The following is a 17,902-nucleotide window of genomic DNA, read 5'->3' as shown; positions in this document are numbered from 1 at the left end:
CATTAGAGACAGGGCACAAGCTCAGAGTGGGGAAGGAAATTGACCATGTCCTTTTCAAAAATGCTACCAACCAGGCATCTGGATGACGTCTTCATCCACGTGGATTGCCCTCACCTGACTGCATCTTTTCTGCTGCTGCCGGAGACGAGCTGATCCTGCGACTCTTCATCCATGGTCTGCGCCGTTTTGTTTCGGGCCCTCTAGCGTGCTATAGTTTTACAGCGCAGGTCTTTTAATGTGAACCAGAACAGCAGACATCTACCTGCAGATTTAAAAAATCTGTTACGTTATTTTGTGTCTGCAAGCTCATGCTTAACCGTAGCAACATAAACACATTTTCAGTAAGATGTATTACCAAGGGGGTGGAACGGGTACATAATGCCTACCCCAAGATAATACAAAGAACAACAAAATTAGTTAACTGTTGTTGACTTTTAGTGAAAACATATTTTTTAAAGAGATATTGATGTGTGAGTATAGTCCTGAAATTGAAATACTGAATTTTACATTCGTTGTGAAAAAGTAACGGCCACAACTACGATTTAAATTTTGTGTTAATTTAAATTAAATTTAAAAGTTTGATGGAATCTGGTAGAATACTCCATTAAAAACAATAATATTTTTTTCAGGATTTTAAAGGTTAAAGCCTTAAAACTTCGCTTCGTAGATCCAAGTACCACATGCGGAGCGCAAAAAAAACTCATGCATTAGTTAACAGGAACGGAAATGTTGTGTTGTATTGCAGTGGCACAACAAATGGAGATAAACGAGTAAGACTGAAATGTCAAATCCTCTTTACACTTCCAACTACTGCAGTTCCGTAGTTAACTAAAAAAAATGCTGTGCCGTGTGTAGTGAGGTTCACACATTAAGTATTAAAAAAAAAGTGTGCAGTTATCTTTCTTCACAAAGTCTCCAGCCAGTAGCAAAAAATATGAGTACAATGCAGATCCAAACACAGCACCCATTGTCTCTGTTGCAGCCAGTTTAGACACATATATTTCTACTAATAGTTCATAACTGAAGGGATTATCCGAATGGGATAGAAATCGAAGTGATTTACACGTGCGGACAAACAAATGATGGCAATTTCAGAAATACCGGATGATTTATTCAAGAGAAAGAGAGTTTTACACGTTGAGAAAATCAATAACGCTTTGGTCCAACTCTGGCGCTTATACAAGTAGTTATTCGGCTTGGCATTGATTGTTAGAGCTGATCATTGTTCCCCTGATCGATATTGTTCCGAATTGTATCTTATTTACCCGGAAGCTGTGGCCGAGCGGTTCTAGGCGCTTCAGGCCGGAACCGCGCTGCTGCTACGGCCGCAGGTTCGAATCCTGCCTCGGGCATGGATGTGTGTCATGTCCTTAGGTCAGTTAGGTTTAAGTAGTTCTAAGTTGTAGGGGACTGATGACCTCAGATGTTAAGTCGCATAGTGCTCAGAGCCATTTCAACCATTTGTTCTAGGCGCTTCAAAAAATGGTTCAAATGGCTCTGAGCACTATGTGGCTTAACATCTTAGGTCATCAGTCCCCTAGAACTTAGAACTACTTAAACCTAACTAACCTAAGGACATCACACACATGCATGCCCGAGGCAGGATTCGAACCTGCGACCGTAGCGGTCACGCGGTTCCAGACTGAAGCACCTAGGCGCTTCAGTCCGGAACCGCTCTGCTATAGTCGCCGGCTTTCTCGCCGCTTGGAGCGCTAGTGTCGTTCCGGCAGTCAGGTGGTACCAACTTATACAGCCGCGAGTGTCGCGATGTACAACAGACAGCGAGTGCACAGTCGTTACCGCTGCTACAGCCGCCTGGTGTGTGCTGCGTGTGCAGGGAGTCGCGCCACGGGTCGGCCAGCAGCAGCGCGGCGGGCCACGCCTCCCTGCTGCCGCCGCCCCCGCCGCCGGCGCGCGCCACGTCGGCCGCCTCCAGCAACAGCTACGCCAGCCTCCGCACGTCCGCGGGGCCGCTGCCCGCCCCCGGCGCCGTCGCCCAGCCGCCGACCGACATCCACGAGCGCATCGCCCAGCTCACCATACAGAGGTACTTCTCTCTCTCTCTCTCTCTCTCTCTGTTTCACTTGCTATACATCGAAACCTGGTTTCTCCGGACTAGGTGCGATCGTTGGTCATCCGGATTATAGAAAATCCGGATAATCTGAAAATCACAAAAGAGGAATGGTAATCGAGTGACATGTAGTAAACACACAGGTCATATCCGTTATCACTTAATGATATTAATTATACTGGATGATCAAAAAGTCAGTCTAAATTTGAAAACTGAATTAATCACGGAATAATTTAGATAGAAAGGCACAAATTGACACACATGCTTGGAATGACATGGTGTTTCATTAGAACCAGAAATATACAAAAGTTCAAAAAATGTCCGACAGATGGCGCTTCATCTGATCAGAATAGCAATAATTAGCATAACAAAGTAAGACAAAGAAAAGATGATGTTCTTTACAGTAAATGCTCAATATTTCCACCATCATTCCTCAACAATAGCTGTAGTCGAGGAATAATGTTGTGAACAGCACTGTAAAACATGTCCGGAGCTATGGTGAGGCATTGGCGTCGGATGTTGTCTCTCGGCATCCCTAGAGATATCGGTCGATCACGATACACTTGCGACTTCAGGTAACCCCAAAGCCAATAATCGCACGGACTGAGGTCTGGGGACCTGGGAGGCCAAGCATGACGAAAGTGGCGGCTGAGCACACGATCATCACCAAACGACGCGCGCAAGAGATCTTTCACGCGTCTAGCAATATGGGGTGGAGCGCCACCCTTCATAAACATCGTACGTTCCAGCAGGTGTTTATCAGCCAGGTTGGGGATGATGCGATTCTGTAACATATCGGCGTACCTCTCACCCGTCACGGTAGCAGTTACAAAACCGGAATCACGCATTTCCTCAAAGAAAAAAGGCCTCAGTGCACATCTTCTGTGCACCGCAGTAGAACGTGGCGCCGCTCCCACACACCTCAACTCGCAGAAAAACTAGAACACAAACAGACAACAGACCGCAGAAAACACGGCATACACAAAGCAAACATCAATGAATATAAGTTAAGAACCAATAAGTAATAATATAATTAAAAAAACAATAAGTGCATTCAATAAAACAACGTAAATTTTGCAGCAATATCAATGCTGTAAACATTTTAACTAAGACATGTACACAAATTTAATGTTATAAAATAGTATCAGACTTTTACACTCTCAATATTTGCTCATATGATTAAGGCCGACAATGTGTACAAAGATGAAATGGAAGTAATTTCAAGATAATATTACGTTATTCAAATGCACAACTTCACCACAAATTAGGTTTTTTGCACTTTAATTTCCTTGCATAGATCTGCAATGTAACTGCCAATTGTGTAAGCTTGGCACGCAGAAATTTACAATTAGACTGTGACCTAATATCTTCAATAGCTTACATGTCCGAATGAACAGGTGCCATTGGCGACCGTGCAGATCTCTAGAATGAAATTACAATTAAATCAGTACCATTAGCTGCTCGCAGCCGTTGATATACACCAACGGGGACAGTTGAAAATGTGTGCCCGGACCGGGACTCGAACCAGGGATCTCCTGCTTACAAGGCAGACGCTTATCCATCTTCTCTCTCTCTCTCTTTTTTTTTAAGCTCATTTTGTTCGATTTCGTTCGTTGCATTTGCTCTGGACGGACGTCGCAAGACACCCGTTGCAGTTCGTCGTTGATCCATTAACTCAATTTTTTTTTTACACACACACACACACACACAGAGGGCAGCTAACCCTCTGACCGAACACGCTGAGCTACCCGTGCTCCATCTGAGACACCGAGGGCACAGAGGATAGTGCGACTGCAGGGATGTATCTCTGGCACACTCCCCGTGAGACCCACATTCTCAACTTACATTCCACACACAACTTTCGTAGTGCCCCTGTCTTATACCCATTACTCGCGGCAGACAATCCACCGAGTCCCGTAAGAGTCCAGGCAATTCGTACGCATCCGCACTGAAGAAAGTCATCAGCCGGTTAGCCTTGACGATATGAAGATGGCATCTGTTCTTTCGGACATGTCAGAAACAGTAATGTGAGCCGAAAAAGGAGCGACTTGAGGCTGTCCCGACACACTCATCTAAGTACAAGGGACAATAATAGAAAGTAGGGACGATCCTTACGGAACTGGGACAGGTGGCAGCCCTAGACCGGGCCACGGTGTCACACTTCGTCTCGCTTGTGTAAGACGTACTGCTCAATATATATAATCCGAAACGTGCACTGGAGGACCCAGATTAATTCTCTGCTTTGATTCACAGGAATAAAATGAATTAAAAAGGGGTTACGGTCGTCGTTTTCCCGCGAGACAGAGTTAAATTCGCTACACTCCACAGCAGCATCATTCCCGAATAGACTGAAAGAGCTTCCTACTTTATCCACAGGGTCATTTACATACATTCTGATCAGTAATAGTCTCGTTGCAGTTCTTAATATTACGCCTGTTGCTACTTTCACATCTGAAGATTTCTCTCCATTAAGGACAGGCTATGTTCTGTTTTCTACGAACTTTTTTGATTTTCCGTGCGCTCGTTATTCATTTGGTGAGTGTCGGAGCAGCATCAGGAATTAAAGGATCACGACATCAACTTGGGCATTGGAATCTCCTGCAACTCTGTATAAGGTTTCATGCGTAGCAAGACACATTGCACATATTGTTGTAGCTAATAGCAGTGTTTGAAATTGTGTTATGTAGTATACTCGTAGTTGTACACTACACACAAATTAACGATTGAGAAAAGCGTGCATCAGACTTGAAGAACTTAACATTAACTATGACACGACTTGAAGAACTTAACATTAACTATGACACGAAACAATACTCAGATGTGTTGATATGTTCTACTTTATTATTTCTTGAGTACTTCCAAACAACCATCTGCATCTCTCCCGTCGTCCCGAACTGTACAACGTTTGCCTCCCTTCTTCCCTCGAAAAGCACAACACTTTCGCCCGAAACTTCCGAAAATACTTAAGACTTCCTGTGAGACACACGTAACAGGAGGCCCCAATATGGCCACAAATCCCTCGTGATGTGACTTCGGCCAGTCGCGAACTGCAGACGGCGACAGGCGGAGGGAAAAAGGACGGTCGTACCTTCCCTGTATGGATTAGTAGTGTCTGCTGCCTTCTGGATCCTGCGGACGAATATAGCAAGCACGGTTTGGCAAGATCAAATGTTCAAATGTGTATGAAATCTTATGGGACTTAACTGCTAAGGTCATCAGTCCCTAACCTTACACACTACTTAACCTAAATTATCCTAAGGACAAACACACACACCCATGCCCGAGGGAGGACTCGAACCTCCGCCGAGAACAACCGCACAGCCCATGACTGCAGCGGGTTTGGCAAGATCATTGTTTGCGAAATCTGCTGAGCAGTAAACCCCCGGTTCTTTAAAGAATCGAACTCCCATACACCCCGTGTGGTTATAGTTAAGATACAGCTGCTCACAGAGGTCCATTGTGGGCCATAGTTATCGTATGGCAGCGAAACTGGGTACACATTCTAATGCGTTAATGCACAACGATTTACACTGACAAAATTACTGACCACCAGGTGCAAATCTGGCACAGTGATGGAAAAAAATACGTACAGAAATGTTTCCATACATAATGGATAAGGAATGGGACGTGTGCAGAGAAGGCCAAAGAAGTGAGAAAGGCATAATGGTGATTTTGTTATTAACTACCGCTTACACAAATTGTTAAATATGAGCTTCAGAGACGTCGACTAGATGCTGTCCAGCGCCAGGTTTGCACTGGTGACCAAAACTGGAACTAATTTTTTTCTGCCGTAAATCTGTTTCGCGTTAGATATCTTCCATGTTTCGCTGCCATAAGGGAACAACAGCCCGTATCGGACCTCCGTGAGCTGCTGCACTTTAATTGTAACAACTCGGTATTAAATAGCTTCAAATGCCTCATTATTTTACAAATGGGTTAAAGTGTAAAATATTTGACTTTATATATGAAAGCAAGAAGAAATGTAGAAAAGATTTGAAATTATGCCCGAAGTTTGTTGGAAGTCGCTAAGTGCTCTCATTGTGAAACAATAGATGAATATAGTCTGGGTAATTTATCCACCATTTTTGACACAGCTAAATGCTTATGACGTCGTATCTCCTGAACTTTGCGTCTTACAACGACATAATTGTAGAGGTACAGTACTCGCCATTAAAATTGCTACACCACGAAGATGACGTGCTACAGACGCGAAATTTAACCGACAGGAGAAACAGGAGATGATTCTGTGATACGCAAACGATTAGCTTTTCAGAGCATTCACACAAGGTTGGCGCCGGTGGCCACACCTACAATGTGCTGACATGAGGAAAGTTTCCAACCGATTTCTCATTCACAAACAGCAGTTGACCAGCGTTGCCTGGTGAAACGTTGTTTTGATGCCTCGTGCAAGGAGGAGAAATGCGTACCATCACGTTTCCGACTTTGATAAAGGTCGGATTGTAGCCTATAGCGATTGCGGTTTATCGTATCACGACATTGGTGCTCGCGTTGGTCGAGATCCAATGACTGTTAGCAGAATATGGGATCGGTGGGTTCAGGAGGGTAATACGCAAAGCCGTGCTGGATCCCAACGGCCTCCTATCACTAGCAGTCGAGATGACAGGCATCTTACCCGCATGGCTGTAACGGATCGTGCAGCCACGTCTCGATCCCTGCGTCAACAGATGGGGACGATTGCAAGACAACAACCATCTGCAGGAACAGTTCGACGACGTTTGTAGCAGCATGGACTATCAGCTCGGAGACCGTAGCTGCGGTTACCCTTGACGCTGCATCACAGATATGAGCGCTTGCGATGGTGAACTCGAAGACGAACCTGGGTGCACGAATGGGAAAACGTCATTTTTTCTGATGAATCCAGGTTCTGTTTACAGCCTCATGATGGTCGCATCCGTGTTTGGCGACATCGCGGGTAACGCACATTGGAAGCGTGTATTCGTCATCGCCATACTGGCGTATCATCTGGCGTGATGGTATGGGGTGCCATTGGTTAGACGTCTCGGTCACCTCTTGTTCGCATTGACGGCACTTTGAACAGTGGACGTTACATTTCAGATGTGTTACGACCCGTGGCTCTACCCTTCAATCGATCCCTGCGAAACCCTACATTTCAGCAAAATAATGCACGACCGCATGTTGCAGGTCCTGTACGGGCCTCACTGGATACAGAAAATGTTCGACTGCTGCCCTGGCTAGCACATTCTCCAGATCTCTCACCAATTGAAAACGTCTGGTCAACGGTGGCCGAGCAACTGGCTCGTCACAATACGCCAGTCACTACTCTTGATGAACTGTGGTATCGTGTTGAAGCTGCATGGGCATCTCTATTTGACTCAATGCCCAGGCGTATCAAGATCGTTATTACGGCCAGAGGTGGTTGTTCTGGGTACTGATTTCTCAGGATCTATGCACCCAAATTGCGTGAAAATATAATCACATGTCAGTTCTAGTATAACGTATTTGTTCAATAAATACCCGTTTATCGTCTGCATTTCTTCTTGGTGTAGCAATTTTAATGGCCAGTAGTGTACATTCAGTGATATATCTAGGTACTGTTTGCAAACTGTATTGCAAATAGAGTCGGTAGTAAGTCAGTATCACTAATAGTTCCCACGTACACGTACTCCATAATTACTCTACCATGCAAACATTTGGGGTTACAGTCGTCTGGTATGAGACGTTCCGGTGGAGGGGGGGGGGGTGCACTGGGGGCCGAATCGCGCAATAACCCTGGGTTCGGTGTGGGGCGGCGGTGGGGTGCGTGGACTGCTGTGGCCTGTTGTTGGGTTTTGAACCACTGAGGGCCACGGCGGGACGAATCCTCTCCGTTGCTTCTATGTCCCCGTTGTAATACATACATACATACATACAAGTCAGTAATAAATTAAAGCGTCACGCCTTAAGTTGAAATTCTACTACATGAACAGCGACAATGTAGTGAGCAATAAGCTTTTCTCAAAATGTCTCTGAGCACTATGGGTTAACATCTGAGGTCATCAGTCCCCTAGAACTTAGAACTACTTAAACCTAACTAACCTAAGGACATCACACACATCCATGCCCGAGGCGGGATGCGAACCTGCGACCGTAGCAGTCGCGCGGTTCCAGACTGAAGCACCTAGAACGGAAGCTTTTCTTCTTTCGTCATTTTGTGGGGATGTCAGCGAGAAAGTTTTTCTTAAAGCTTTGGAATTATGTGCAACCCTTGTTGGCAGTCACTAAGTGCTCTCATTCTCAAATATTGGATGATTGAAGTCTGGATATTTCCACTCCATCTGTTACCACTGCCTCAAGACAAACAAACAGTTTCTAACTGGAATACTTGTCTCATGGTGTTAAACTTTTAATGTATGATTAGGTCTCTTAATGAGTAGATTACGACATCATTTAAATTTTTAAATTCAGTCATTAATTGCGCGAAGTATTGGAAATTTAGTTTTTGTTGCCCCCAGAAGCCAATAAGCAGGAAACCTGCAACTGGTACGGGATTCTGGAAAAGTCGCTTAGCAGTATCGACTCTTACATAGGAGGTATTACAAGGGGCTGGATGCAGCGCACTTTTTCTTCCTGTTTGGCGCCGCTATCGCTCTCTGGCCTCCCTGCAAAGACGCTAGGCTGGCGTCGCCGACTGGCTCGGTCCGGTGCTGGCGGGGAGTGGCCAGCGTTAACTGAAGAGGACGGAGGCGCCGCGCCCGCTTTTTATCCCGGCGGCGCGGCGGCCGCTTCTTGCTGCATTCCGGCGCCTTCCGCCGCTGATCACGGCTTCATTTAGCCGCACTGGCGCCGGACTGGCGCCAACGCCAAATCACACAACCAGCAGCAAGAATGGTCCCATCGTGACCGACCAGTCCCGCCCCACTTGAGACGGTAACAAAACCAGTGTCCCCGTAGTCCTGAGCAGCAAACACGTAAGACTGGCTGCAGACGATGCACGTAAAAAATCCTCAACATCCAACAGGATTGCTCCATGTGACATCGTGCTATATACAGGGTGGTCCATTGATCGTGACCGGGCCAAATATCTCTCGAAATAAACGTCAAACGAAAAAAACTACAAAGAACGAAACTTGTCTAGCTTGAAGGGGGAAACCAGACGGCGCTATGTTTGGCCCGCTAGATGGCGCTGCCATAGGTTAAACGGATATCAACCGAGTTTTTTGAAATAGGAACCCCCATTTTTTATTACATATTCGTTTAGTACGTAAAGAAATATGAATATTTTAGTTGGATCGCTTTTTTCGCTTCGGTATGGGCTTTCGGAGCCGAAGGCCCACACTTGTACCCTTGGTGACTGCAGGACACAAATCTTGACGCCTCGCCTGCTCCCGTCAACATCGACATTGGACTGTTGATGACTGCACACACGTTGCCTAGTCGGACGAGTCTGGTTTCAAATTGTATGGAGCAGATGGGCGTGTACGGGTATGGAGACAGCCTCATGAATCCATGCATCCTGCATGTCGTCAGGGTACTGTTGAAGCTGGTTGGAGGCTCTGTAATGGTATGGGGCGTGTGCAGTTGGAGTGACAGGGAACCTCTGATACGTCTAGATACGACTCTGACGGGTGACACGAACATAAGCATCCTGTCTGATCAGCTGCATCGATTTATATCCCTTGTGGATTCCGACGGATTTGGGCAATTCCAACAGGACAATGCGGCACCCCAAACGACCAGATTTGCTACAGACTGGCTCCAGGAACACTCTTCCGAGTTTAAACACTTCCGCAGGCCACCAAACTCTCCACATATAAAGATTATTGAGCACTTCAGGGATACCTTGCAACGTGCTGTTCAGAAGAGATCTCCACACCCAAATATTGTTATGGATTTATGGACAACCCTGTAGGATTCATGGTGTCAGTTCCCTCCAGCACTACTTTAGACATTAGTAGAGTCCATGCCACGTCGTGTTGCGGCATTTCTGCTGCTCGTGCGGGGCCCTACACATATTAGGCAAGTGTGCCAGTTTCTTTGGCTCTCTAGTGTAGTGCGCGCTGTATGCAGGCGCTGATTCTGTCATTCTGTCGATCGAACAGAAGCCGAATACTGTCCTGGGACAGTTGTGCCACGCCTGCTCGATCTTTTCACGTAGTTCTGTAAGAGCTGTTGGTTGACGAGTCGCACGAGTCACTTCTCACCTCATCATATTCCACACGTGCTCGATTGAAGTCAAGTCCAGAGATCGTGATGGCCGAGAAAGTTGCTGCACGTCTTGCAGAAAATGTTGAGTTTCACGGGTGATGTGTGGGCGAGGATTATCCTGTTGAGTGCGGCAGAAGAATAAGTCTGACAACATTCTGCACGTACGGAGCGCTGGTTAGCGTCCCCTACCGAAACCACCGAAGATGAAGGAAAGTTGTAGCTTATCGCTTTCATCGCTGAAGACTTAGGCGCGCCGTTCCATCTTCCAAGTGATCTTCTGACAGCCCCAGGTGGTCCGTGCACGTCGATGGTGTGGCATGAGCACTGGAAGACTAAGTGGAAACATGGCCCCGCGGTAGGTGACGCTCCGTCAGGATTACTGACAGTCTTGGTAGAGTCAGCCGTGACGAAACTCTTACATCTGGGGTGCAAGAGGTATGAGACAGGGAAATATCCTCAGACTTAAAGAAGAATGTAATAACTGCAATTCCAAAGAAAGCAGGTGCTGACAGATGTGAATATTATACAACTATCAGTTTAATAAGTCATCGTTGCAAATACTATTCCGAATTCTTTATAGAAGAATGGAAAAATTGATATAAGTCGACCTCGAGGAAGATAGATTTTGATTTCCGAGAAATGTAGCGACACGCGAGGCAGTACTGCTCCTACAACTTTTCGTAGAAGATAGGTTAAGGAAAGGCAAACCTACGTTTATAGCATTCATAGACCCAGAGAAAGCTTTTGAAACTGTTGGCGGAATACTCTCACTGAAATCTCCAAGGTAGCAGGGGTAAAATACAGGGAGCGAACGGCTATTTACAACATGTACATAAATCCGACGTCAGTTATACTAGTCGAAAGACATGAAAGGGAAGCAGTGGTTGGGAAGGGAATGAAACAGGGTTGTAGCCTATCGCTGATGTTATTCAATCCGTACATTGAGCAACCAGTAAAGGAAACCAAAGAAAAATTTGGAGAAGGAATTAAAGTTCAGGGAGAAGAAATAAAAACTTCGATATTTCCTGACGACAGTGCATTTCTGTCAGAGCCTGCAAAGGACTTGGACACCCCAAAGGAGGATGCAAGATAAATATCAACGAAAGCAAAACAAGAATAATGGAGTGTGATCGAATTAAATCAAGTGATGCCGAAGGCATTAGATTAGGAAATGAGACACTTAAAGTAGTAGATGAGTTTTGTTATTTGGGCAGAAAAATAATTGATGATGGCCGAAGTAAAGAGGATATAAAATATAGCCTGGAAATGGCAAGAAAGGCGCTTCTGAAGAAGAGAAATTTGTTGAGATCGACTAATGATTTAACTTTTAGGACGCCCTATCTCAAAGTATTTGTTTGGAGTGTAGCCCTGTACTGAAGTGAAACATGGGCGATAAAGAGTTCAGACAAGAAGAAAATGGAGGCGTTGGAAATGTGGTGCAACAGAAGAATGCTGAAGATTAGGTGAGTAGATCACGAAATTAATGAGGAGGTACTGAACAGAACAGAAGAAACAAGAAATTAGTGGAACAGTTAGATTAAAAGAAGAGATAGGTTCATACGACATATTGTGAGACATCAAGCGATCACCAATTTAGTACCAGGGGGAAGTGTAGGGGTAAAAATCGTAGAGGAAAACTAAGAGATGAATGCAGTAAGCAGATTCAGCAAGATGTAAGTTCCAGCAGTTATGTGGAGATGAAGAGACTTCCACAGGAGAGAGTTGCGTGGAGAGCTGCATCAAACCAGTCTTCGGACTGAAGACAACAACAACAACAACAACAACAACAACAACGACAACATATTTATCTGAGGTATTAAAAAAAATTAATTGAAGGCATTACATGTTACATAAATCTTCAAAGTAGTACCTTTTGACGTAAATACATCCCAACTTTCCTGCCACTTTTGAAATGCATCGTGGAAGTACAATGACAGAAAAAAATGCAATCAACAAGAAATATCCAATGTAGAGTAATTGAATTTCGGGATACGTTTCCCAAGGTAACATGTTTAAGTGATTAGCGTTTCAAGATCACAGGTTAACGCAAGCGCGAAAAAAGCAATTGTGTAAGTGGAGTGCTGGTGCATTAATAACTGGAGCATCCGCCAGAATGTTGAATGCAAGCACACAAATGTGCATTCATTGTGCTGTACAGGTGTCAGGTGTCAATTTGTGGAATGGATTTCGATGCTTGTTGCACTTGGTCGGTCAATACAGGGACGGTGAATGCTCATTGTGGATGACATTGAAGTTGTCGCCTGATGATGTCCTGTATGTGCTCGACTGGACAGAGGTCTGGTAATCAAGGAGGCCAAAGCAACATTTGGACACCCTGCAGAATATGCTAGGTGAGTGCTATCCTGTTGGAAAACACTCTTGCTCATAAACGGTAGCACAACATGTCGAATCACTAAATTGACGTACATATTTGCAGTCAGGATGCGTGAGATACGCACGGAAGTGCTCCTGCTGCCCTACAAAATTGCTACCCAGTCTAGTTGTAGCTCCTCAATTGGCCTCCTTGGAACCAACACATGGCAGTCACTGGCATCGAGGTGCACCAGTTTTTATCAAAACATATAACAGACCTCCAATCAACTCTCCACTGAGCTCTTGCTTGACACCACTGAAGTCGCAAAAGGTTGTGGTTTGGGGTGAGTGGAATGCACACTACCGAGCTTCCGGCTCGGAGCTGTCGAAGTTAATTGCTGCTGCAGACACAATTTGATACGCCAGAGCCATATGACGAATAGGATTGATTTCCAACTCGGTTATGGCAGGCACATAGCTGTCCAGAGCCTGTCTTGCAGCTAAACATTCCCGTGACCACCACTGCCAGCAATTACATGTAGTGGCTACATTCCTCCCAAGTCTTTTTTGCAATATGAGAAAGAATGTCCAACTTCTTGTAGCCTAAGTTACACAATCTTGTTCAAGCTCAGTGAGCTGTTGATAATGGCGCCTTCGTCATCTTAAAGGCATTCTCGACTAACATCAACTCACTATGTCCAGTCTGAAAGGTAACTAACGCTCATGACCATTACTATGTGTATTTAAAGCAAACAGGATTTACATTCTCGCAGTGGCTCTAAAGGCACCACTCATAAGCGAATGACTTGTAATTTGAATAGACAACATCTTTCAGATGTAGAAACACACCTATCAACTTTCGTTTCTCTCGCGCTACTCCGTATTTATTGTTTAAGAAGTGACAATTTTCATCATCTTAGCAGCCATGCTCCAATTAATATGCTTAAGTCCTACTGGATTATTACAGGCAACGAATAAGTAAAAAAATATTTTCTGCTGTTAATTTTACATTTATCCACAAATATAAATATATTTATATTTTTCAGAGGGGGTGGGCTGTATACAGAGATGTGATACACTGAAAAACCCTGTATAATTAGGCCTTACTGCTGCAAGCCAGTGCAGTATTTTCCCACACACTGTTTACTCATAGATATGCTGCAGATATGATTGCTTGGTCCGAGGTAAACTAGCACATCAGTGATCCCAACTAAAGTTGTTAATTGTGTATCAACATGTATTTCTTTATTACCTTTCAGAATCAAAACATATTGATTAAATTTGTTGCTATTGGAAAAGTAGCTTATTTCATATAGTAGTGCTGAATAAAAGTATTCAGATCTTTGGAGAGTTATCAAGGCATTTGAAAATTACATTTTGTAATAATGATGTATCTTTATAGGTGTCGTGTGCGTCTGCGTAGTGTGGTTCTTGAAGGAACATTTGGTAGAGTGTATCGTGGTTCATACACTCATGAAGATGGTGTGGAAGAGGAAGTGCTAGTCAAAACTGTGACAGGTACCATTTTTCCTTCAAAATGATATATATAAATCTATGAGGCAGTATCAAGCCAAAGTTTATAATGTTGAATACTATAATATGCCAGAAAACTATACTTTACTGACAATAAGAAATTTAATTCCCCATTTTCGTTGAATTAACCTCTAACAAATGGTAGGATGTTCAACTGTGTCCATTGATAATCATAGAAAGCAGAGTTGGAATGTAGGAAAAGGTAGGTTGCTGCTAATTGTGTGGCAGAGGTATTGAGTTGCAGACAGGCACAATGAAAAATACTATTGAACATTTGAGCTCTTGGATAGAAGGGCCTTCTTCTCAAACAGAGAAAACACACACACACACACACACACACACACACACACACACACACACACATGGCCTCTTTCTCTGGGTGCTGAGGTCCAATGTAGCAGTCTTTTTCATTGTGCCCCTCTGTGACTCAACACAAGGATTACCAACATTTGATAATGGTTTTAAGGGGGATGGTAAACATCTAACCATGATTTTAAAGGACATTTAAGGCATAATTGGGTGCAATAAATTCCAACTGCACGTACTACTTCACATTTTCTTGGAATGGTTAACAATGGAGATATAAATATAAGAAACTGGCATGCATGATTTAGTTTTACTCTTGTTAGGCCATACATTATCATATTTTGGGATAATTTCACAAACTGAGAGAAAGTTTTTAGAGTGCAAAAACATGTAATAAGACTTATTTGTTGTGGAAGTTCTAGAAAAGCATGCCATTATCTGTTCAGATAATTAGATGTAGTAACTAATGCTTCTCATTATATTTATTTTCATGAGCCTTGTTTCCATAAATGCACAAACAGAAAAAAGACTATATGTAAATTATAGGATTGATTATTACTTGAAAACTTGGAGATCTGTCAGTCATGGAATACGAAATATCAATAGTACTATGTGGGCTTGATAATAAATATTTCATCACTGATCACCATTATAAAATGATCATGGTAGAAATACACAGGAGAAACAGGTGATCAATAGGGAAGCTGGGAGGATTAAAAAGAATTCCTATACAGGAGATCCTGGGAAATGTGGAGTGTTGGTCACCTTACTCATCACTTCCTCTGTGTGTTGTGTAGCAGTCTATTCATTTCACGTTATTCCATCTTGAACTTTCCATTGTTTGAATTGTAGTATCTATTACATCCCCCTCACTCCCCTGTCCCACCCACCCCCTTCAAAAAAAGTAGGGAAATAAGGTAGGGAAATAAATAAATAAGGCAATTTTCTCTGTTGGTTTGTTATTATTATTTCCTTTATTTATTTTTCCTTTGCTCTTCCACCCATCATGCTAGTACGTAGCCAATTATATCTCTTTACATATTTTGTTGCCAGCTTTTTTTTCTTTGGGCTACATCCTGAATACTTGCATTATGTTACAATAACTGTAATTAGGTATGCTTTGTGTTGCTTATTATGTTCATTTATAACTTATCAACATAGCAAGTAGCTTATTATGTCCCTTTATTTTGTTTGCCAGTTTTTTTCTGCTGGTTGCATCCTTAATACTTGCACTTATATTACAGTTTCTGTAATTTGGTACACATTCTGTTATTTATTAAGATGTATTATAACTTGTTGATGTAGCAAGTTGCTAACTACATGCTTGTTTTTTAATTTCCTTGAAACAGATCATGCATCCCAAGTACAAGTTTCATTGTTACTGCAAGAGGGAATGGCAATGTACGGCTTCAGCCACAAGAATATTTTGTCTGTGCTGGGTGTGTCCATTGAAGACCACACTTCACCTTTTCTCATTTATCCATATCATGGTTACACGAACCTGAAAAGGTAAGCATCTGTTTTTGCTAATCTATTACTATTATTAAAATAACATAATTTATCTGCAGTGCAGGGGTGTGGAGGGGGGGAGAGTTTTGTTAAAATTCTTTTCAGATCCTAATCACAAGTGGTTCTGTTGATGTTCTTCACGTGGGTACATGATCCACTATGTATTTACCATTGATTCTGTGCACATTAAAGTAAATGTTAGTCTGTGGTCCAGTTCACATAAGCTTTATTCATAAGTTACAGTTCTTTACTTTAATAGATACAGATTTTTATCTTGAATGTCTGTGATATATCTTTTGTACAAATGAGGTGGTATGTGTAAAATCAGAAGGAAGGAGAGAGGTTGATGAGTGACAACTCACGTCTAAACCATGCCATTTAATTAATCAGTCCTCTAATCTTTTTATGTTTAGCTCACCATGTTGGTGAATTACATTAAGAGGAGTTTCATGTGCATAAGATGTCCTCCTTAGTTTATATTATTTTTTCTTTACTCATTATGAACTATGTTATTGCCATTATCTATGTAGAAGGCTTTTTGATGTTATGTTATTAACTTTATCTTCTTGAATGTACTGTCTGATGCATTTGAAATGTATGTCAAAGTAAAATGTGTATTTTCCCATTGCAAAACTATTCCTCACTGACTGTAATATCTTCTCAAGCATAATTAAACGCAACTCATAAATAAATTGCTCATTCCAGGTTCCTGCAGAAATGTAAGCTGTGCCCGGAAGGTGTAGCACATACTCTGACAACACAGGAGGTGGTCGACATGGCACTGCAGATTGTGGCAGCAGTGCAATTTCTGCACAAGAAGCGACTCGTGCACCGTGACCTTGCAGCACGGAACTGTGTTGTCGATGAGAGGCTGCATGTGCAGCTCACAGACTGTGCTCTCTCACGCGATCTCTTCCCTGCTGACTACCATTGTCTGGGTGACAACGAGAATCGCCCTGTTAAATGGCTGGCTATAGAAAGTCTCCTTCACAACAGCTATTCACCAGCATCTGATGTCGTAAGTTGAACAACTTTCAGCAGAAGTGTAACTAAATCATACAGTGGAAACAATAAAGAATACCTGAACAAGACGCTATGTCTGGCTATGAAATTGTTATTTTCTATATACATAAATGATCTGTTGTACAAGGTGTGCAACAATCTGCAATTGTTTGCTGATGATTATATGGTGTATAGGAAGGTGTCAAATGAGAATTCCGTATGACTATACAAAATTTCTAATTGGTTTGATGAATGACAGATAGCTCTAACTGTACAAAAATGCAAGTTAATGTGGATGACGCCCATTATGTTGGGGTACAGTGTTAGTAGTTTTCCTTGATACAGTTACATCATTTAAACATCTGTGCGTAATGTTTCAAAGCAGTATGAAATAGAATGAGCATGCGGGGATTCAGGTAGGGGAGGCGAATAGTCAACTTCAGTTTATTGGGAGAATTTTGAGCAAGGGTGGTTCATGGGTAAAGGTAACCACAAATAGAACACCAGTGTGATCTGTTTTGAATACTGCGTGAGTGTTTAGGACCTGCTTCATGACAGATTAAAGGAAGGTACTGAGCAGTTGAGAGCTGTGCTGCTGGATCGTTACCAGTAGGTTTGAACAACATGCAAGTATCATGGAGATGCTTTGGGAACTAAAATGGGAATCTCTGATGTTCTTTTGAAGGAACACTACTGAGAAAATTTAGAGAACCCGCATTTGAAATTGACTGTGGAATGATTCTACTGCCGCCAACATACATTTTGTAAGAAAAGACAAGAAATTAGTGCTTGTACTGAGGTAGATAAACAGTATTTTCCTTTGGTCTATTTATGTGTGGAACAGGAATGTAAATGGCTAGTAGAGATACAGGGTAGCTTTCCCACACATTGTACATTGGCCTGTGGAGTGTATATGTAGATGTAGATGTAAATGTAGAAGTATTCAAACAGAAACAATAGCAGAACGAAAAATGGAATGTGTCTTAGGTGACAAAGAAAACT

At 43.0% G+C, this 17,902-nt stretch overlaps 1 protein-coding gene across 1 annotated transcript in view; it reads left to right on the top strand.

Annotated features, from left to right (window-relative positions):
* LOC126195081 (tyrosine-protein kinase Dnt-like) overlaps positions 1 to 17,902 on the top strand; it is a 562,000-nt gene that overhangs the window by 536,875 nt on the left and 7,223 nt on the right. The window contains exons 5-8 of the mRNA XM_049933545.1: positions 1,838 to 2,047; positions 13,953 to 14,068; positions 15,739 to 15,898; positions 16,604 to 16,916. Of these exons, the coding sequence (XP_049789502.1) occupies positions 1,838 to 2,047; positions 13,953 to 14,068; positions 15,739 to 15,898; positions 16,604 to 16,916 (799 nt within the window). The remainder of the gene's footprint in view (positions 1 to 1,837; positions 2,048 to 13,952; positions 14,069 to 15,738; positions 15,899 to 16,603; positions 16,917 to 17,902) is intronic.

This window comes from Schistocerca nitens, chromosome 1, assembly GCF_023898315.1.
Source record: "Schistocerca nitens isolate TAMUIC-IGC-003100 chromosome 1, iqSchNite1.1, whole genome shotgun sequence".
NCBI lineage: Eukaryota > Metazoa > Arthropoda > Insecta > Orthoptera > Acrididae > Schistocerca > Schistocerca nitens.
This window is presented reverse-complemented; position numbering and strand designations above follow the sequence as displayed.